The sequence below is a fragment of the Natrix helvetica genome (genome assembly GCF_964273705.1).
Source record: "Natrix helvetica genome assembly, chromosome: 6".
Lineage (NCBI taxonomy): Eukaryota > Metazoa > Chordata > Lepidosauria > Squamata > Natricidae > Natrix > Natrix helvetica.
The window spans coordinates 58106572-58130192 of record NC_138553.1 but is presented as its reverse complement, the minus strand read 5'-3'; the positions used below and the strand labels follow the sequence as shown (position 1 = coordinate 58130192).

The window sequence follows — 23621 nt, the reverse complement described above, 5'->3', positions numbered from 1 at the left end:
CACGTAGCTGCTCCATGGTGATGATATTTACAGCTTTTGTTTTAAGGCAGGAAACAAACTGTTCTGTCTCGGGATTCTAATGAATATGCAGACACAGGCTTGGCAGTCTGCCACGACTAATTACGGAGATAAAACCACCCCTTGGCTAGGAGCTTAGAACGCTATCTTCAAGAAACCAAGATTAGACTTACGGAATGCTTTCTCAACGGCTAGTAAAATGGACTGTTGTTTCCTGCAAAGATTCCCCTCCTATCGCTCCACCTATAAACTCTTTGGGAGGGGCCACAACAGTAGCTAGCTGTCCCTACGTATGTCCTTCTATGATGTCTTCTCCACAGCTTCTCCCTTCTCCTCTCAGCACATGCACACGCACATCAGGGACAACCTCCCTCTGTTCCTCCTCACTGCTCCCTGACTCAGATGCCACCTGGTAGCCAATAGGCCTCTCTAGTCCCTGCTCTGACTCCAAACACCCTCCAGAGTCTTCCTCATCCTCCAGAGCAGTCCCATAATGGTCATCGCTGTCAGAGTCCACCAACAGCTCAGCCGGCCGCTGCTGGGCCACAACAGAAAATGGGACAAATTTGCTTTGCAAATTATTCACTTAACAACATAAAGTTTACTCTCAATTTATGGTCATAATGGAGCACTAACTGTATGGAAAAGCTGAATTAGATTGATCTGGCCAAGCAGTCATCTGAAGCAAGTGGTATAAATACAATTAATCCCATCTGATCAAGGCCGGCCATCTGTCCAACAGAATTAGAGAACTCGGTAGATGCTCAGAGGTCAGGGAAGAGAGATGGACTGCAGCATCGAGTGGGAAATCGCCTTTCTTTATTAAGCTGTTGGGTTTTTGAGAGAGCAGAGAAGGCAGGAGGATGGGCAGACATCCAACAGGATGCTGTTGTGTCATTTGGACTTATGAATGCCATTGAAATCAAAATCTCCTCTTCCCTGGATTGTATCTCAGATTTCACCCATTGGTTAGGAAATTAGACTTCAGTACAGCTGGTCCTCGACTTAAGACTGCAATGGAGGCCCACATTTATCTGGCTAAAGGGTCTTCAGGGAAGAAATTATATTTCTTTTATAGTCCTCACCTTACAACCACAATGGAGGCCCAAATTTATCTCGCTAAAGAGTCTTTTGGGCTGCAATTTTATTTCTTTTCTAGGTAGTTCTTGGCTTATGATCACAATTGAGCCCCTGTTGCTAAGAGTGTTAAACGAATCAATGCAGTTATTAAATTAGAGGGAATCTGGATTCCCTGTTGATTTTGCTTGGCAGACGGTCATAAAAGGGGATCCCATGTCCCTGGGATGCTGTGACCATTGTAAATATGAGTCAGTTGCCAGACATCTGAATTGTGATCACGTGACAACAGGGATAATGTGATGGTCATAAGTGTGAAAACTGGTTTTAAGTCACTTTCTTCGTGGTACCTTTCAATGATCACTAAATGAACTGAATGGATAGTCCTTGGCTTACAACCATTCACTTACAGCAGCACTGAAAAAAAAGACTTAAGACAATGTATCACACTTACAATCATCACAGTATCCCTGTGGTCACAGGAACAAAAATCAGACACTTGGCACCTGATTCATACACATGACTATCGCCATGTCCCGAGGTCATGGTGGGATCCCCTTTTGCGACCTTCCAACAAGCAGGAAGTCAGGGTTCACTTAACAACTGTGTTACTAAGTTAACACCAACAGAGTTTCGCTTAACGGCGGCGGCAAGAAAGGTCTTAACATGGAGCCAAAGTCACTTAATAAGTGTCTTGCTTAAAGACAAAAATGTTGGGCTCAATTGTGGTTGTCAGTCAAGGAGTACCTGTAAAAGAAATACATTTTCTGCCTGGAAGACCCTTTAGCAACATAAAGTTGGGGTTCTATTGTGGTCGTAAGTTGAGAACTAGCTGAAATTTCTTCCAAACAGGTATCCTTGGATCCTGCATAAACGAACATTTTATTCCGGCTTAGCACAGGTTAATCCGTGTGGCTCCCTTCTCCCCCTCCTTTTCGTCTCCAGGACTTAGGCATCAGGCCAACCATAATTGTCAGGCTTGGAAAAAGGTGAATTGACCGCATTCCACAGCCCGACCAAGGCTATGTGTTCTTTCCAAATGCTCGCCTGGAGTTCGAAAGGCGACATCGTGCAGATCGCAGGTCGGTTGCAAACAAGCTTTCAGCTGAACGTGGCGCTAAAGGAAAGGGAAGGGTTAGCACCCTCCGACCAAATCAGGGTTTTCATTTAAACAATCAATCTTGGCCTGTAACAAACTTTCGGGTCAGCATGGAATTCCTGCAGATTTCACAACCGGCAACAGGAAAATCATTGCAGTTGTGAATGTTGTTACTGGTTAAGTGAGTTTCACTCTATTGTATGACCTTTCTGGCCCCCATTGATAAGTAAATTGGTTCAGTTGTGAAGGTTGTTGGTTGTTAAGTCAGTTTTGCCCTATTGTATGACCTTTCTGGCCACTGTTGTTAAGTGAGTTGCTGCAGTTGTGAAAGTTGTTTGTTGCTAAGTGAGTTTGGCCCCATTTTATGACCTTTCTGTTCACAGTTGTTAAGTGAACCGCTGGAGTTGTGAAGATTGTTGGTTGTTAAATGAGTTTTGCTCCATTTTACAACCTTTCTGGCCACCATCATTAAGTGAATTGCTCCAGTTGTTCAGTGAATCACTGAATCTGGCTTCCCCATTGACTTTGATCATCAGAAGGTCGCAAAAGGGGATCACCTGATCCTGGGACACTGCAACCATCATAAATAGGAGTCAGTTACCAAGCATCTGAATTTTGATCACATGACCATGGGGATGCTGCAACAGTTGTAAGTGTAAAAAATGATCCTAAATCCCTTTTTTTCAGTGCTGTTGTAACTTCAAACTGTCACTAAATGTATGGTTATAAATTGAGGACTACATGCATCCCAAGACCAGTGATGTCAGATATCTCCCCAGGGATCAGAAGTAAAAAAGAATGATGCTAGTCCCTAAGAATTAGAAGACGTCTTTCAAAATATTTTTTTAATATGTTTTTATTATTTTTACATTTAAAAACAATGCAATACCGCGGAGTCGGAGTGATCATACATTCACATTATATACAGCTAGTTTCAACCATTAACAATTAAACTACTTAATACATTGTCTATCCTTCTGTCCAATCACAATATATACATTTGTTCCAGTCTTGTCATCTTGTCTTATACCAATCATAAAATCTATTCCATACCTCAAAATATTCTGATTCCCCTTTATTTTTAAGTTCAAGAGTGAGCCTATCTGCTTCTGCACAGGCCAACACTTTTCTGATTATATCTAGCTCTGATGGTGTATTTTCTTTTTTCCAATACTGTGCATAGGTTATGCGCGCTGCAGTTAGTATATGTATAATTAGATAAAGTGTATCTTTCTTAAACCCCTCCAGTATTATGCCTAGGAGAAAAGTTTCTGGTTTAAACACAATTTGTTCTCCCACCATTTGTTCTAACCATGCTTGAATCATTTTCCAATATTTTTTTGCCTCATTGCACGTCCACCACATATGATAGAAAGTGCCTGTTGTTTTTTTACACTTCCAACAGTTTGGGGCCAGATTTTTGAACATTTTGGAAAGCCGTGCTGGCGGGAGATGCCATCTGTAGAACATCTTATAAAGATTTTCTTTATACGCCGTAGTCAATGTTAGTTTCTGATTAAGTATCCAAAGTTTTTCCACTTAGCCAATTCCACATTGTAACTGAAATTTTTCGCCCAGGCGACCATGGTTTCTTTGACATGTTCTTCCTCTAGCTTATAGTCCAACAAGAATCTATACAGCACTTTGATCAGTCTATTTTCTGTCTGTATCAAAAGTTTATCTAATATTGTGTAGTCTTTGGCAATACCTTCGTTCTTCCTATCCTGTGCATAACTTGATTGTATCTGTAAATAAGACCACCATTCTACTTGTACTCCTAGTGATGTCAATTCTGATCTAGTTTTGAGCTCCCCCTGTCTGTTCAATAACTCTTTTTATGTGACTATATTTTCCATATTGATTAAATTTGGGTGTATGTATGCTTCCATTGTAGATAGCCAAATAGGTATTTTGGTATAGTGGTCATGTTTAATTTTGTTCCATATTAGTAACAGAGATTGTCTGATGTAATGTCTACTAAAATATTTGTGTGCAGATCCTTTTTCATACCAGAGAAAGGCGTGCCAGCCTGCTTTGAGGTCATGGCCTTCCAATTTGAGTAATCTTTTATTTCTCAGCATTATCCATTCCCTTAGCCATGTTAGCATGGCCGCAGTATAATAGAGTTCCCAATCTGGTACGCCAAATCCTCCTTTTTCCTTAGTGTCTTGCATAGCCTTAAGTTTTATTCTTGGTTTTCTTCCCTGCCAAATAAATTTCAAAACCAATTGATTCAGATCCCTGAAGACACCTTTTTCTAATTTAATGGGAATATTCTGAAATAGGAAAAGAAATTTTGGTAATATATTCATTTTTATAACTGCGATCCTACCCATCAGGGACAGTTGTAGGTTTTTCCACCTTTCTAGATCTTTCTTAGTTTTATTAATCAAATTAGTATAATTATCTTCTTTGATGGTCACACACCTCGCAGATAAATGTATACCAAGATATTTAAATTTTTTGACAATTTGGATACCCAATTTCTTTGTTAACTCCTCTTTCGCTTTTTTTAGTCAGCATTTTGGTCTTTGTCATATTTATCTTTAAACCCGCTATTTTCCCATACTCTGTCAATTCCTCAATGAGTTTTGTACCAGACTTTATAGGATCTTCTAACACAAACACTAGATCATCCGCAAAGGCCTGTAACTTAAATTGCTCCTTTTTGATTTCTAGTCCCTTTTCAAAATATTTTTTTTCTGCTCCGGGACAGCTTAGGTGGACTCACACATCAAGCCAAATCATTGTTGGCTTCAGCACAATTACTGAACAAACCACAATAATTGGGTTCAGAGAGCAGACTAAGCCATAATTAAACAAACCATTTCTAGTTTGTTAGAAAACATTCTTAGGTTTGAACAGAAGAGAATCTTTGTAGGAAGGGTTGAAGTGTGGGGTCCTTGGTGTATTCTGAGCTGGGTGGTTTTTCTCACAGACGCTTCCCCCTGCACCTGAGGCCGTCAGCATATTATTATTATTATTATTATTATTATTATTATTATTATTATTATTATTATTATTATTATTATTATTATTATTAATTGAATTTATAGACCGCCCCCTCTCCCCGAAGGGACTTGGGGCGGTGTACAGACAACAGCTAAAAAACCATATACACAGTAGAAAATATTAGATACCCCTTAAAAACCGATTAAATATAAAGCCTGTACAATAATAATAAAAGTTAAAAGCAGCTTAAAAGGTCTACCCCCAAAAATTTAAAATACCAGCCAGAAGGATTGAAGATTAAAACTACGGTTAGGCCAGAATCTACCTTTTGACTGCCACCAAATGCTGCACCTTCTCCATAGCTTCTCCATAGCTCCATAGCTTCTGTGGTTGCCTATTGCCCATTGCATGCTGGCAGGCAGAAGCACCATAGCTTCTGCCTGTCACCCGATTGGGTGGCAGCTGATTGTCCCATGTGGCCAAAGGCCCAGAACAAACAGTATCTCAGCGAATGGGCCATACCAAAGGGAGCAAGGTGGACGGCCAGTGGAGGAAGTAAGCTGGCTGTAAATGGGCTGAGGCAGGAGGCTGGAGGTGAAGGAAGCGTGGCCAAGGGTGAGAACCGGAAGGTCCCATTCTGTCCAACACTGGAGGTTTTTAAGAAGAGATTGGATAACTGAAATGGCATAGGGCTTCCTGCCTGAGCAGGGGGTTGGACTAGAAGTCCTCCAAGGTTCCTTCAACTCAGTTATTCTGCTGTTTTATTATTCTCACCAAGCTTTTTGGAGAATAGGGTTAGATTGTAGTATCAGACTATTAAATATCATAGAAAGAAATACAGGTTATAATAATGATGAAAGAATGACCAGAGCGATTGAAAAGGTTTTTATGCTGAGGCATATGCAATGTGTTTTTGTTATTAGTAGACATGGGGAGGATTCCAAGCAGGGGGCTTAGATATTCTGTGCTTGTTTGTTTGTCTGCATAAATAGCTGTCTCAAGAATTGGAAATGCCAACATTTTACAGCCAGCTTATATTATTTACATTATAATATATGTATTATATATGATTATTACTATGAAATTGTTTCAATTCTACAAAGAGACAAAATAATGTCGTAATGTATTCCCTTGGCTTTTAAAACTCTTAATCTAACCATTATGAAAGGAACATACTTCTAGAAAATACTTGTTCCTCTAGATGTTATCTTGGTTTGGTTTAAAACCTCTAACACTTTTTTTTGTTTGTTTATTACAGGTGGAAGCAAAACTGATTGACAAATTGGATAGCTTGATGTCAGAAGGAAAAGGTGATGAAACTTACAGAGAGCTCTTCAACAGTATGTGAGTAATAAATGTATTTTAAAAAATATTTGACAGTTTTTTTATCAAAGAATATTTGTCTAAATGAGTAAAGAAATATACTTCCTCTGTATATAATGTTTACATTGTGGGAGATAAAGGAATTTCTTTCCATTTAAAGCAGTAATTCTGGTATTTCTTTAATTGTTAGAACTAGAATATACAGTACTTATTAAGATGCTAAATAATTATTATTTTAAAGTGAAATGCCTATTTTCAAGAAAGCATTTTTCAGAACATTTCTCAGTGTAATAAAGTTACAAACACTATCAGCTTTTATGGATTTTTTGTTACTTACATTTAAAAAGTATTAGCATGCCAACGCAAAACAATTGCTATACATAATTAAATTAGCCAATGAGATCAAATTAAATTCATTTATTTCTTTTGGACACTTACTGTATAGGGCAATATGTGTATTCAATCTGTCTTAAAACTGAAACAGGTAAAAATTCGATTCAACATTGATTTCACTGGAGTTAAGCATATACAGTACATTTATCTGCTCATTTGCAATGGTTTAGATTAACATATCTTTTATAGTAAAATATAGGAATAGAATTTGCAGAAATATTAATAAATATATTAATAATATATCATTTTAATTTTTGGTTGAAAGGGGTGTCATATTTGTAGGTTTGCTATCTCTGTATTGTAGTAATTCCCACAACGATTGTCATACAACAAACGTCTGGATTTTAAAACTGTAATATTTGGAACAAAAAGAAAACTTGTAATAATGTGTTTTCAAAATTTTAAGATGGGTGGAATTAAGGAACACTTTAAAAGCCTCAGCAATCAAAACTGTTTATCAGAATGTATATTATATACAGATTAATCAAACAAGAAGCACATATAATAGCGTGCAGCTCTTGGTTGTTTGCCATCAAGCATTTCATTATCTAACTAGATAACATCATCAGTGCAAGTTGGGTAATGATGATATTACCTACGATAGTTAGATAATGAAACACCTGTGAATAAACAACCAAGAGTACCTAGAACTCTACAGTTTGTCCCTGAATCCACTGATACGTTCCTCTGTTGGAATATACCCCATAATACCTACTATCCACTATCTTTGTGAATAGCCAATTTGGAATTTATTTATATAAACATCTATAATAGTGTGTTGTAAATTAAGGTAAACTCAAATTATGTGCTTTAAAAAGGATAGTTTCATAAAGTGCTGGATAATTGTCAACATTTTTTAATATTTATATTCTGTCCAGATTTTATAATCATGCAGTTCAAAATAATTCCATTTAAGGTCATTCATGCACATTAAAAGTTTTGGTTGATTTCAGAAACATATGTTATACATGGTATTAAAAAATAAAGAATTGGATAAAAATAAAGAATGGTACTTAATTTGCATCACAATCTTATCAAATTGTAGTTATCAATTATTTGGCAGGTTTTATTTAAGGAGCCTGGAAAGTCATCAGATACATCTGATGAAATACCAAACAATGTGTTCTTCAATTGGTACTAAGTACAGACTTTGATTGGTAATATTTTCTGAATAAAAATGTTAAATATATATTGGTGCTGAATTGTTGACTTCTGGTAAGTTGTTCAGATGAAGCCCTTTTTTGTTTGAGAAGCAGCATGAAAAGCCTCAAAATTATACGCTCATATAAAGGCCTTAGCAAGTACAGTACCCCACAGGTGAACCCCAAGAAGACAGAGTTTAAGAGAAAAAAAAAGACAAAAATCAGCATCAGAAACTTACATCCAGGCAAATAGGGGTACAATTAGCTATCAATCAAAGGGCTTAAATATTCATCTTTTTTTTACTATTTGTATGTATTTAAAAGCAGGGAAATACAAAGTCATGCACTCAACCATCCTTTGGTTTCTGTAACCAACATGAGAATAAACACCTACGGTAATTGTTCAAACTAGGTTTTTTGTATAATATGCTCTGTGTGTACTCAGTGAATTGTAAGAGGATTAGTGCTAAAGGCAAGGAATGGTATTTAAAAAGCAAACAATCTTCAGAAACAGGTTTAGAGGAATATAGAATAAACCATATTATAATGAAACATGAGATGGAAGTTTTCGCTCATGATATGTTTCGCAGAATGCTAAAAAAGCTGGTATATGCCATTCTCTGACTTCTGTCTAGATATTGCCTGAGGTAATTAAGTCTTGTGTTTGAAAAGATCTTTTGTTATGAATATTTACTTTAAGTATTATCTTTTAAAGATTGCTGTATGAATGTGAATGCCTTGAATGAATTCTTGAAAATGTACTCCACACACATCCACCAAATCTCTCTCTCTCTCTCTCTCTCTCTCTCTCTCTCTCTCTCTCTCTCTCTCTCTCTCTCTCCCTCCCTCCCTCCCTCCCTCCCTCCCTCCCTCCTGAGGTAAGGCTATAATTAATATGATTATAACCTCCTCTTTCAAGATGCTCTCTCACTTTGAGCAATTTTTAATGTTTGCTCATAGAGAAATTTTCAGATCTGAAAATCTTTTTATGGTAGTTTCCTAATTCCTTATCATTTCCACAAAAAGTGTACTGCTTTATATCCACGTTTCATGGCCCATATGTATTTTCTGAAGTTCCCCAGGCAGATTTATAAATATTAGACAATACATTTCCTGGGATTTATTCCATGATTTTTCCTAATCTATAGGCCTTCAAATATTTTAGGCTGAACCAGGTGCAAACAAACAGTATCCAAGAGCAATAGTGTTCATATAGATACCTCTTGGCTTTCCTTTCCCCAGTTTTTTTAAAAAAATAATCTTTAAAAAAAATAAGGCATACTACAAAACAAGGCATAAGATCTAGAGCCGTAGTGGTACAGTGGTTAGAATGCAGTATTGCAGGCTCCTGCCTGCTGCCGGGAGTTCGATCTTGACAGCTCAAGGTTGACTTAGCCTTCCATCCTTCCAAGGTCAGTAAAACGATCAATATGCTGATATTGTAAACTGGTTAGAGAGTGCTGTAAAGCACTATGAAGTTGTATATGTCTAAGTGCTATTGCTATTGAAGATAATCTCAGGCATTTTTTTAAAAAATAAAGATAATGGATGATTACAGTGTCAACTTGCTAAGATAAAGAAGAAAAAGATAATTAGGGCTTGTAGAGAGAATTGAGACCAGAGGATGATGTATATAGTATTATGAAAAGAATAAATTTACAGCTTTCTTTCATGTTTAAGCTATGTGCCATAACAATCTCATGGAAGCACCTATGACATAATCTCAATAGTCTAAATGTGCTCCTGGGCCTGGAAAATTACTGAATAGCTCAAGCTTCAAAGAAACAGGGACCTGGAAAATAATCTGAAATATAAAATGTGAAGTAACTTCCAATAGTCCTACTTCATTCTTTAAACAAATCCTGGAATTCAGTCAATTGTGCAGTCTTTAAATCCTTTCTTCCAGAAAACAGACCTACTTGTTTAGCTACAAAAGGAAACAATAAATCTACTCCTCAGCACCTAAATATTTTCACTCCTTTATTTAGCATACACCGGTAACTGTGAAATTCATTCACAGGAGCAGACTTTTGGTGTTTACTGGATTAGAATTAAACTAGGTTTCTGGTTGCTGGCACATCAGAGTTAAGTTCAACAAAACCCAAGATAGCTTTGGATCATCTGAAAGCTATTTAGCAGCTTCTGGATAGTATATACTGCAATATACTACAGTATATTAGCATATGGTGATGGAAGTTATATTGCACATGTAGAAATTTATATATAGCTCACTTTTCATGCATTGGTGAACTTTGTATGATTCCACTTGCAATAATTTAGTTTGCATGAGTAGCACTTATGTGTTGTTAGTTCCATAATGTCTCTTGTTATCTATTACCATTTTGATGAAGAAAATAATACTTTATTTCTACTAGTTTGCCATGCCATGCTACTTTGCCATAGACATTTATCCATTGCTACTCATGCTTTGATGTTTATTCAGGGTGGGGGAGGGGTTTCTTACTACACCCTGCAAATGAGTCTAGAATTTTTGCCTGCTTTTACCATTATCACTACTTGAAAGGAACCTACTGGATAAATATAAGCCTTATAATAGTTGAACTGAAAGTTGGACAATTTTTCTTTTTATTAGCTATATAACTTGAGATGAGCATGACAATTAACATTTCTCCCTGATCTAGTATACTAGAATTTCTTTTGTATAAAACATACACCTATTAGTATAATATTTTAAAACTTTTCCACATAATTTCAAAAAGTGTAGCTGATTGAGTCAATGACCCTGTTTCATGCTTAAAACATGTTTTGTCTGATAATTTAAAAATTCAGGGCTCTATCTTGTAATATGGAAAGCAATAATCAAGAAGATATATGCAGAACACACTTATCTCAAGCTGTACAATAGGTAAACATGCATGCATATGGATTTGGGTATAAACATTTGGGGAAAGAGTATTCTGATATCTATTATTTAATTATTGAATAAACCTGTGTGTATTAGTTATGGCTCTATGACTTTTGTATTTATTCTTTGTTCTGGAGAACAGGAAAATAAGGAAATTGGGATAATGTACTGTATATCATCAAGAAATTGTAAATTATTTAATGGTTAAATAAATGAAATTAATATGCATAAATAACACCAAAGGAAGTATATTTTTAAAAAATCCCAGAAAAAGCCTTTTCCTGTGGCAGTTACAATGCAGTAAATTGAGTGGGTGCAGAACTACTGGGTTGAAATATGGGGGGGGGGGGAATCTTACATTGAGAAGATTTGAAATCTCATCGAACAGGAGCAGTGAGATGGAAAATGCTGTCTTCTAGGTAATTTTTTTTTCATTTTTCTCTTGATGCCAAAATGCAAGTTTAGTGAAGTACAGTAGATTGGTATATAATAAAATCCTGGCTCTTTTGAGTATAACCTCTTCCTCTCTCTTTCTCTGCAAATGATAGCTGGATGGGTGGATGGATAGATGGATGGATGGATGGATGGATAGATAGATAGATAGATGATTGATAGATAGATAGCTATTTGCGTTTTTTTCTCTGTGTGAGTCTGTATATGCACACTTGCATGCAAACGCACATATAGGCACACACATAAGTATAAACATATTTCTGTTTATGTTGAGTTGGAGTTGGCTAACCTTAAAAAATCAATTTACCTTGTCAATGCTTCCTGGAGTAGAATTCCACTTTTTGGTCCTTATCCCAGGTAAGACAATATTTGCAGTTGTGTTTTGTATAAAATAACAGATATTAAAATGAACAGATATTGCTAAGACATTTTAGGTACCTTTGAGTATAAATTGGTTGTTATGGAGACTGGTAAAAATAAATGCTGATATTTTGCCCTGGGTTCATTCCTTCTAGCCTGCTGAAGAAAATTGAACGTGAAACATGGAGAGAAAGTGGTGTTTCATTAATCGCCACTGTAACCCGTCTTATGGAGAGGCTGCTGGACTACAGGTGAGCAATGGATGCTTGCTTTACAGTAAGAAATATAGTATTGTCTGCATTCTTCCAAAATGAATCATTTTGGGAAGAAAAAACAGACATATATCAGTCATCGAGTTGTCAGATTTTGTACATTACAAAATGTAGTCATCCTACATGTAATATGCAAAAGATGAACATATTTCAACAGTGCCTCACATCTTAGACTCCTTATCTGTTGAAACCTTGCATGTCACAGAGAAAACTTCTAACAGAATCAGAATGACATGCAATCTTTCTGCGCCCAGGAAGTTCTTCCATTCCCCCCAATTTTGTGGTGGCTTATTCAGGAAATATTTATGGAATATAATTATTCATAATGTATAGCCAGTTCTAACTAGAAGCTTTATACTAATGAAAAATCTGTAGATGAGTTTGATACTGGTTGCATTTCAATCAAAGCTAGATGTGCTTTTAGTACCATTAAAATCATGGGTACCTCATTTGGGGTCTCATGAAATGGCAGAAAAATTGTGATTTAATATATTATTATTATATTTTAATGTTAGGGGAAGAATGCCTGTGCAGTGTTCTGCCTATGATGACAAAATAAATTGATTGGCATTAGATACAGTGCCTATTAACATGAAATTGGCAGGGAGTGGGAATGAGGTGATATTCTCTCTTCTACCTTATACAAAAAAATGGTTTGCCCCTGTCCTTGACTGTCTTTGCTATACTATGTCAAGAATGAATTCAATGTCAGATAGCTTCTTTATCATATAAAGAAAGCATTCAATGTTGTCTTTATTTTTGCTGTATGAGGTTCTACAACTGGCAGGACTATAAATAGAAAATGAATCATCTTAGACTCTTTACCTGCCTGATGCTCTCCAGTTACCCTGAACTATGCTTTCTAAAATGAGTAACAGAACAAGGCATTGTACTACATATATAAAGACACCATGTAAGAAGAAGATTGCTCTAAATTCTGGACATAGCAGAAGATCTTCGCTGACCTCTAAAAGCTATTTGCTTCCATTTGTTCTTGCAAGGGCACTGAATTTCATCTTTTCATGCAACTAATGGGAATGAATCTGAATCTTAATAACAGGAATATTTTTATGTTCTTACATAAAAGTTCTTATCATCTTCTGTTGTGAGCTGTGCTTCATTGCTACCAATAATCTTTTAAAAGAGATTCGAATTGTTATTGGGCATCAGTGAAAGGTCTACATTTAACAACAGATAAGGAATTTAATTGCATTACCAGTGATGTTAGCATTATAATTGGCTATTACTTTTAAAAAAACTATGCAATATGTCACAAAAATATTCCTATTATAAATGTGGGTACTGATGCCGAATAGATGGTTTCCTAATTATCAACTTCATGGCAGAGGCAAAATCCAAATCTGAAATTTACTAATTCAGTATCTTTATTGCTAGGCTATGTCATTTGGCAACAATGTACATGCCATACTCTGGCTCTGTTAGTGTTCTAAGCACAGAGATTCTGACTGTCAGACTGCCTCAGTCAGGTCTCTTAGGAAGGAAAGACCCTAGACTCCATTTTATTGAAGTGATAGTTCTTTTACTAAAAGCTGCTGGCTGCAGTAAAGTAAGGCTCAAACTAAATTTCCTGCATGAAAAAGTTATAGATGTTTCCCCTCATCCCAGCCCGGGAGGTGGCTCCACCACCTGCTGGAGAAATCCTCGCATTTTTCCTTGTTGCCTTTTGGCAGAGGCACAAATAGGGCAGCTAGCTACATAACTTTCTATGTCCTTCTTTAGTGACAACCACCAAAACTGGTGCTTAACCAAGTGCAAGATTTTGAAAAGCCTAAATGTCCCACTATTTTTGAATCATGGCTTTTCTGTAGAACCAATAATCATTGACTTTCAGGAATGTATAATTTAGTTCCCACCCAAGCTAAGCTATCCTGCACATACATTTGTCCTTATGGGTTTGGAACCACTTGTCCTTCTCTAGTGCCCTTTTCAGGGCATCCCTTAGGTCCTCGGCTACCTGGACTTTTAGCTTAGCTTGCCCTCTAGAGGTGACTGGAACCGCTAATTGCTGGAATGGGATAACTGGTCTAATTACCTCCAGCTTTGAATAGGGCATCTGTTATGAAGTTCTCTCCATCCCCCACCCCAGGAGATATTGCAGTATGACATTGAATCAGTTAAAGTAGCCCAGCAGACTTGCTTGGATGACAATTTGCAGTGGTCTTTAAGGCTTCTAAATTTTTATGGTCAGTCTATATCTCAAAAGAGATTTTTCCCCTTTCCAAGGAATACCTCCAGGTTCAGAGCATCCGGCGCACTGTATACACTTCCTTTCCCAAAACCACCCACGTATGTTCAGTTTTGAGAAGCTTTTGGGAGGTATAGGCACAGGTCTGCAGAACCCCCTGCTCATTTTTCTCCAGGAGCATTGCCCCCACTGCCACATCACTAGCATCTGCTTGAATGACAAAGGGGTCATTGGTGTCTGGGTGTTTCAGCACAGGTTCTGCTTTGAACAAGCACTTGAGGTTTTCAAATGCTGCTTGGCATTCCATTGTCCACTTCAGCAGCTGGCTAGGCTTGGGGTTCCCATTCCCTTTTGTCTTTAGTAGGTTGGTGATGGGGAGGGCTATCTGGGAAAATGATGGGATGAATTGATGGTAAAGGTTTCCCAGGAAGCTTTGTAGTTGCTGAGGGTCCATTTCTATTCCTTCATGGGAAATGTGAAACCCCAGATAATCAATTCTACTTTGATGATATTCTCATTTAGACAGTTTGGCATACAATTGGGCTGCTTGGAGCTTTTTGAGCACAACCCTGACTAATTGTATGTGCTCTGCCATAGTTTCGGTATGGATTAATATGTCATTCATTTAGAACAGAGGTATCCAACTCAATTTCATTGAGGGTCGCATTAGGGTTGTGTCTGACCTCAGCCCAGGTGGGCATGGCCAGGGTGAGCATGGCCAGTTTGCAGCCCTCCCAAGCTCTGTTTTTGCTGGCAGAGGCTCTGTGGGCCAGTCATTTGCTGTTTCCAGGACAGCCCCATGGGCCAGATCTAAGCACCCTGCGGGCCAAATCCAGCCCTCGAGCCTTGAGTTTGACATCCCTGATTTAGACCAAAACCTCTTTGTAAAGATGCTCATGCAGCACTTTGTTTATCAGCTGCATAAATACAACAGGGGCATCCTGCAGTCCAAAGGGGAGAACTAGGAAATGGAAAAATTACCCAAGGGGTAATTAAAAGCTGTTTTTCCTTCATTGCCTTCCTTGATCAGTAATGCACGTCCCACAAGTTCAGCTTGGTAAAAATCCTGCCCTTGGCCAAATGGGCTAGGATATCTTTCATTGGCAGTGGTTAGATGTTTTCAACACAAACAGTGTTTAGCCTATGATAGTCAACACTTAAATGAAGGGACCTATCTTGATTTGATTGCTATTGTATTAAACTATTTTTAATGTTTATTATTTTGTGGCCAGCAGTTCTTTAATTGTAGAAGATGATAAATGTTCTCCTTGTATACATTGCTTTATATAAAATGGCACTAAACATTGCTGCTTTGATATTAATGTACAGTGTACAAATTGACAAGAAAATAGCAAAAGAAAGGGAGAAATGAAAATTGGAATATATAAGGAAAGAATGCATGATGAAAGAATGCAGCTACATATTCCTTTAGTTTTTAAATTCATTTTGCATTTTATGGTATGAGTATATACTTGAATATACTTGTCATTTCCTGATTGCTTTTTTGTACCCTATGCCTATCATTAAGTGCTGTATTTTATGATTCCTGATGAATGTATCTTGTCTTTTTATGTACACTTAGAGCATATGCACCAAAGACAAATTCCTTGTGTGTCCAATCACACTTGGCCAATAAAGAATTCTATTCTATTCTATTCTCTATGTAGTGTGTATGAATCTCTTAATAAAAGTTATCTTGATAGATTATTTAATCTGATGTTTCTGTATAATGTTTCCTTCAAATGTTTTTTTCCCTTGTCCAGAGACTGCATGAAAATGGGAGAAGTGGATGGCAAAAAGATTGGATGTACTGTCAGCTTGTTGGTGTGTATCTCTTTGATTCTGGATATCTTGCTATTTCATATTAAAAATGCCAAAGCTTAGTTGAGAAGCATATTCTTTAATAGCCTGCTTTTCAGACAGATTAAAAGTGCAAATTCTATTGCATGTGTAATGTACAGCAATGAATTCAAAGCCTATTTTAAAAGAATAAAATATTTATGCTACATTGAATATATATTGATAGTTGCCTAGTCAATGTTTTTGGAAGTATGTGGGGGGGAAAGTGCAAATCCAGGAATAAAGAGATATGTGAGAGTTTAGTATATTCTATTAGAATTTTCTAAAGAATGGAAATAAGAACAGATATTATTCTATCAGCCAAACTTTTCAGAGAGCTTCATGGCCCTGCTGGGATCTGAACCTGCTTTTCCCAATCAAATCCTAGTTCTACTTCAGTACTAACTGCTATATCACACTTTCCCTTAAATACGTCAGTTATACTGTTACTGAGACATTTCTTATTTACTAAATTCAATTTAGTTAGATAATTAAATTAAATTTAATGTAATGTACCAGTACTATATTTAATTCCATGTAGATTATTTTAAATCACTGTTGGGCCTGAAGTTGATAATGTTTGATGAAATGTTTGTGGTGTGGATGAATATTTTGTTCGATTTTGTGCTTTGCTAGGTTCTACCACCAAATGTAAAAAGTTTATAGGATAGGATACTATATTAAACATACACAAAAACAATCTTAAGAATAAATAATATCAAGTTCAAGAGGTTAAAGTATCATAGTTTATATACCTGCCGACATGCAATAGTGAAACAATAAAAGTTTTAGATTATTCAAGTACATGGGATTTTCAATTGTCATATTGTATCATAATGAGAGGTATCAGGCCAGGGTAAATGGCATTTAGGAGAGGGGTCTTGCTGTAAAATCAACCAACTTTAGACTGGAAACTAACTAATATTAAAAAACTTATAAATGTGTAATATATAAATTTACATAGAACTAAGTCCAATTGAAATCAGTTGTCCTTATTTGAACTAGATATGAGAAAGATTTTTATATTGTAACAAACCTCATCTAAGTATATAAAATATCTATTATTCTAACAATGTTCGCCAATGTGAACAACCTATGCTAAGAGCTATTCGATTGCTGGAGGCCCATAAATGCTGTGGCTAAACTGGAATGCCTTTGTTCATTAAAAAAAAGCAAGGAGAGGCTAGAAAAATCCAAATTTGTGCCACTTATTTCAAGTGGCAAATAGTTGTCAACAGCAAGAGCTTGCCAGAGTCTGAATCCTTGGTGACATTTTAATTGCAGGGTATTTTTTCATCTAAGGCATGGACTCCAATTGCTGTTTTCTTTCATTATTCTTTTCAATATGGACTCAGCATTTGGTAAATACTTTACCTTCAATCTCAGATACCTTTGATTAGATTTTCCTGATGAAGGAACATAGGCACAATTTACAATCCTGTTTATCTCCTTGAAAGACAATTCCAATATTTCAGCTCATGAGATTAAAAGGAAAAAAGTATTCTTCTGCAATTCTATTTTACTTAACATTATGTAATGTAGTCTTTTTTGACTATCAACAAGAATATATTTGATACAATGCAGCGATGCTTGTGGCCCACAGGGATCCTGCATGAAAGTAGATTTTCTGTAAATATTACAGGCTGAAGAGATGGGAAAGTCAGAATATCATCTTTGGAATGATCACATGGATAAATAATATATCAATGCACAATTCTATTTGACTTTAAATCTTATGTTCCACTTTTATAATCACATTTCTAAATTTCCTTCTTTATATAGCTTAGTTCAAAAAAGAGTTTTTAAAATATAATTTTAGCACAATTCCATGTCTAAAAATAGCATTATTATTTAAGACATCTATTTGTAATGGACAGAAATTGAGTCAAGGCTATAATGCTCAAAGCTTTAATTTAGTTATGGGTAGTGCTTTGTTTATAAATATGTTTTTCTGTGATGCCTCATTCATATATGCAAATCATTGTTAGACAGTCATTAAGTGATGATAGAACAAACATAGATTTCAGTTGTTAGTTGGTATGCATGCATTTGTGAATTAATTATAAGTGTGCTTCTAATCCAGAATGCAAAACAAACAAAGGAAATAGTATTTAAAAAATCCACAAGCAGGAGAGTTCATCCTAGTTACAATATGACTCTTTTTTTGAAAAATCCATCTCCTTATTAGGACAAATTTAAAAGTTATACCTAGCAGAGAGAGGGGAATAAATCTATCATCACTACACAAGGTATACCTGTTTTTAAGATCAACAAAAATTCTTTTGGTAGGTATAATCATATGCTGAACTTTCTATGTCACATACATGTAACATACGCTTCATTATTCAAATAATTAACATAAATTCCCCCAAAATCTATATAGGTTGTCTATTGCAAGAGCATTCAATTTGCTTAAAGCTGGAACATTAGCTTTAGTCCAGAACTACAGTAAAATTGTCACAAAGCTGGACAAAGCATTCAATCCCCTGAATTCCCAATCATGAATATTACATTCTCCATGGCGCTGCTTGAAGAGTCCAAGGAAGGGTTAACACAGCCTATCTGCCCAAGGACTGAGTTGATTTTTTTCCCCTGGTCACGCCTCCTTTGCCTCCCTAGGGTCAGTTTTAAAAACTCAGTCCGCCCGATAGGACGTCTTTAGGGGAGTTCCCGGTCTTTGGACAGATAGGCTGGGTTTCCTAAGAAAAATCTCTTAGTGTAGGTTAGATTAGCAATAAGGATTTTTTCCCTTTATTTCCCTTTTTTCCTATTACTGATTCGGCTTCTTTCTTTATTATTAAAATTGAGTGTGATCCTACAGAGGCATTGGAGGAGCCCACCTGCTGCACTTGCAGTGCAGGATTTAGCTGTGGCCACTGGTATGGCGGCTGCCGGCGAGTGCGGGGACGTTCCTAGCTTCGGCGCGCCCCCGCCGCTTGTTAAGGAGATTTTCGGCTGGATTTCTCCTTCGGCGGCGTCCCTGCTGGCTCCGAAGGTCACGGCGGCCATTTTGGAAGCGACGTGTTGGCGCGCTTTCCAACGGCCAAATTAGGCGCCTGGCTGCATTCTGGGCGCGTTTTAAAAGTGTGCGAAAGTCGCGGCGGCCATTTTCTCTGCTGATTTTAACAGCAAGCAGCAGGGAAAAGCTCTTGGATTCTCCGCACCTCTCCGCCTCTCAGCAGATCGCCGCGGAGAGCTTGGAGTGTCCTGCTTGGGTCACCGGCAGTACCGGAGCCTCTCGAGTGACCCTTCGACTGAAGGGGCGGCTGTGGAGTGTCCTGGTGCCTTATTCCAGCCTCCAGAGAGTTCCAGGATCTGCAGACGCTTAGGAGCCGGCTGGCCAGCGTCGACTGCCCTTCTCAAACAGTTGAACTGATCCACACCTGTGCAAACATGGCAGATGAAGGTTTGGAGCAGAGGGACGAGCTGGCTGGGCCATCCGCCAAGCGCAGTAGGCCAGATCCCTCGGGCCAAGGGAGAAAGGGTGGTAAGGGGGCAGGGGGCAAGCCCTCCCATAGCTCCTCAGGAAATAAGGGCCCCAAACACCTAGGGGATAGGAGGCTTGAGGGCTCCAAAGAGCAGCCTGGTAAGGCCCAGGCCCTTCATCCTCCTCAAACCTGTGAGGCTGAGCTGGGTTCTGTCTTAAACAGACAAGAGAGAGAGGACTCTCTCTCTAATCAGGGGGATCAGTCTCCTTCTATTAGTGGCAGGGATTCCAGGTCTGGTTCTCCTGCTGCCTCACTGGGTTATCCTGATTCCCCCAGTTCCTCTGTAAGGGATGATTTGGAACTTTTCTCTGGCTGTCCCCACATGGGGGTGCCCTTAGTTCCTGCTCACTCTGCAAGGGGTGCAGTCTCTTCTAGGCCCAGGCCTGTTGAGGACAAGGCCCAGCTATTTCGGCAGAGATGAAGGAGATCATTACTCAGGCCATCTCTCAAGGGGTGGTTGAGGCCTTGCGCCACATGGAAAGTAGAAAGAGTAAGGCCTCAAGGCCTACCTCTTCCCAGGCGGCGGGTAGGAACCTCGAGCCTGGTTCTCCAGGCACTTCTGTTACCACAGAGGTGTCCATGTGGGAAGATGAAACTGTAGATGAGTTTCAACTTTCAGAGGATGAGGATATGCCCCCCGACAAACCAGCCTTCACTGGTTTGTTCAAGCCTTCTTTGTTTAAGGCCATCTTGCACAAGGCCAGGACCTCTACAGAGTTAGGTACCAAACCTAAGGATAAGGCCTCTATCCCCATCCCTCAGGACCTTAAGGCGGGCTTATTTAGTGAGACCACCCCAGATCCAGAACTTATTCCAGTTCCTGACATGTTTATGGACGTGGTGCAGCGTCAGTGGGTGCAGCCAGGGACTCTGGCCAATCCCAGTGGCGCGGATAAAACTCTGTTCCCTCTGGAACAGAAGTTGGAGGATGTGTTAAAAATGCCTGAGGTAGATGCCCCAGTGGTTTCTCTGACCTCCTCTTCTTCCCTCCCAGCTGACCTGTTGGAGGGTTTGAAGGTGGAGGACAAGAGGTCTGAGAAGGCCTGTCTTAAGACGCACCAGGCGGCTTCCTGGGCGATCAAGGCATCCACCTCGTCTTCCTTCTTCACGAGGGCTTCCTTGCTATGGCTATGCCAATTGAGATCCAAGCCTCCCTCTGAGGCGTCTCGCTGGCGTCACGATCTGGACAAAATAATTGCTGCTGTAGAATATTCTGCTGACGCTTCCCTGACTGCTGCAAAATTTGCATCCAGGGTGCTGGCCTCCAACGTGACCTCACGTTGCTTGCTATGGCTCCAGCACTGGCAGGCAGACATGAAGGCCAAATGGAAGCTGGCTTCAGCTCCCTTCAAAGGAGGGTTTCTCTTTGGGGATGGATTAGACAAGTTTGTGATTGAGACGAAGGACAAACGTAAGGTCCTTCCGTCTACTTTTAAAAAGAATGAGAGGAAGGGTTCTGGGTCCTTCAGAAAACAGACCTTTCGAGCTCAGGACACCACCCAGGCCTCCACCTCTTCCTATCCCTATCAGAGGTCCTACAGCCAGTCCAATGACAGGGCACAGGACAGGGGCAGCTTTAACCCCAGGGGTAGACAGCACAACCAGGGTTCCTTTCGAAAGCCCTTTCGAGGGGGCTCCAACAACCGGCAGTTCAGACGTGGCAAGTGACCACCACAGGTCTGCTCCCATCGGAGGCCGCCTGCAACTTTATGCAGAACGGTGGGAGGAGATCACCACAGATTCGTGGATTTTAAACATCATCAGGAAGGGGCTGACACTGGAATTTCTATCCTTCCCGCCCCGAACATTCATTCGTTGCCCTGTGGCCAAGAATCCCATAAAAAGATCCCTCATGCAAGCAGAGATAGAACATCTTCTGCTGATAAAGGCCATAGAGCCCGTTCCCCTAGAGCAGGAAGGGAGGGGATTTTACTCCATTCTATTCCTGGTCCCCAAGAGCTCAGGGGGTGGAGGGCCATATTAGATCTGAAGCGCCTGAACCGGCATCTGGCCTACAAGCGCTTCAAGATGCAGTCCCTCCAGTCCATCCTCAGCTGCATTCGGCGAGGCGACCTGCTCACCTCCATCTATCTCAAGGAGGTGTATCTACATGTGCCCATTCATCCGGCCCACAGGAAGTTTCTCCGACTGTGCTACAACGGCAGACACTATCAATACAAGGCGCTGCCGTTCGGACTCTCTTCGGCACCCAGAACGTTTACAAAGCTTCTTGCAGCTGTGGCGGCTCATCTGCGCAAGCTTCCCATCCATCTGGAGTGCTACCTCGACGACATCATCATCCACTCGAGGAGCCAGTCACAAGCGACGAAGGACGTAAGTGTCACCATTCGCACCTTGCAGGACCATGGGTTCTCTGTGAACGTGGAGAAGAGCCACCTGGTCCCTGCCACACGCATACAGCACCTGGGCGCCATAATAGACTCGGCCTCATGCCATGTTTTCCTGTCTCCAGACAGGCTGCGCAATCTCAGGGACAGAATTCGGCAGTGTCGCAGAGCTACAGCCTTACTGATCGTCCAACTATCCCAGTTACTGGGGATCATGATATCTTGCCTCAATGTGGTTCCCTGGGCTCGTCTTCATGCCAGAGAATCATGCCAATGCAGAGGGCGAAGGCGAGCAACTCGACCAGGAAGGTTGGGCTTCCACTGAAGGTGTCCCGTTCCCTGAGATGGTGGCAGTCACAGGCGGTGGAGAAGGGCTGCCTGTTCAAAGAGCCCGACAGGATTGTTGTGACTACAGATGCAAGCCTCTTCGGTTGGGGTGCACATTGCCAGGGTCAGCTGGCACAAGGCAGGTGGTCGTGCGCGGAAGCGGCCCGAAACATCAATTGGCTGGAGCTGAGAGCTGCCAGACTCGCTCTGAGACGGTTCTGGAACCAACTAAGGGGTCACCATGTGCTGCTGCTTACAGACAATATCGCCACAAAGGCGCACGTGAACCGGCAGGGTGGCACCCATTCCAGGAGACTCATGGCAGAAGCAGAGGCCTTGGGTCGTTGGGCAGAGCTCCACTTGGCGTCGCTGAGGGCAGATCACATTTCCGGCACCAACAACGTGAGTGCGGATTGGCTGAGTCGTCAGACACTCGACAACTCGGAGTGGAGGCTGCATTTGGACCTGTTCGACCAGATTGTGAGGAGGTTTGGCCTTCCTCAAGTCGACCTGTTTGCGGTGGCGACAAACACTCACCTGCAGAGATTCTTCTCATGGTACCGGTTGTCTCAGGCGGAGGGGACAGAGTGGCCTCCGGGGCTACTGTACGCATTTCCGTCTCTACCTCTTATTCCGCAGGTGATCTCCAAGCTTCTGACAGAGGGGGCGGAGCTCATCCTGGTGGCTCCGTATTGGCCCAGGAGGTCTTGGTTTGCGGATCTGACCGATCTCTCCGTGGAGAGACCATGGAGGATTCCCCCAGAGAAGGTGGTCCTGACTCAGGGAGCCATAATTCATCCAGAGCCCCAGTGGCTTCAGCTAGCCGTTTGGCGCTTGAGGGGCAGCTCCTGAGGGATTTGCGTCTCTCGGACAAGGTCATTCAGACGATTCAAGCTTCCAGACGACCGGCCACGACTCGCATTTATGAAGCGACTTGGTCTGCATTTTCAGATTGGTGCAAGCAGCGGAACATCGTTGGCGTTGAGGCGTCCGTGCCTCAGTTACTGGACTTTCTCCAGGCCGGATTGGACAAGGGTCTGGCACCAGCAACTCTTCGGCGGCAGGTCGCGGCCTTGTCTACCATTCTGGCGAGACACCACTCTCAATCCTTGAGCCATCACCCCCAGGTCAAAAGTTTCCTAAAAGGGGCTTCTAATTTACGACCCCAGGCGGTGCATAGATACCCGACCTGGAACTTACCGTTCGTTTTGCAGGCCTTGACCTCTGCGCCCTTTGAACCCTTGAGAAAGGTCTCTCTTCAGCATCTGTCTCTCAAAACCACTTTTCTGATAGCTATTACCTCAGCTAGATGGGTGTCAGAGATTGCTGCCTTCTCTGTCAGGGAAGAGCTTTGTATCATCCACCCGGACCGTGTCATTCTACGTCTAGATCCAGCCTTCTTACCGAAGGTGAATTCTCATTTCCACAGAGCTCAGGAGGTGATACTCCCAAACTTCT

General features: G+C 40.2%; 1 protein-coding gene across 1 annotated transcript in view; it reads left to right on the top strand.

Annotated features, from left to right (window-relative positions):
• Nucleotides 1–23621, top strand: part of DOCK4 (dedicator of cytokinesis 4) — a 392180-nt gene that overhangs the window by 311095 nt on the left and 57464 nt on the right. The window contains exons 32-34 of the mRNA XM_081957434.1: nt 6405–6490; nt 11839–11934; nt 15925–15985. Coding sequence (XP_081813560.1) covers nt 6405–6490; nt 11839–11934; nt 15925–15985 — 243 coding nt within the window. The remainder of the gene's footprint in view (nt 1–6404; nt 6491–11838; nt 11935–15924; nt 15986–23621) is intronic.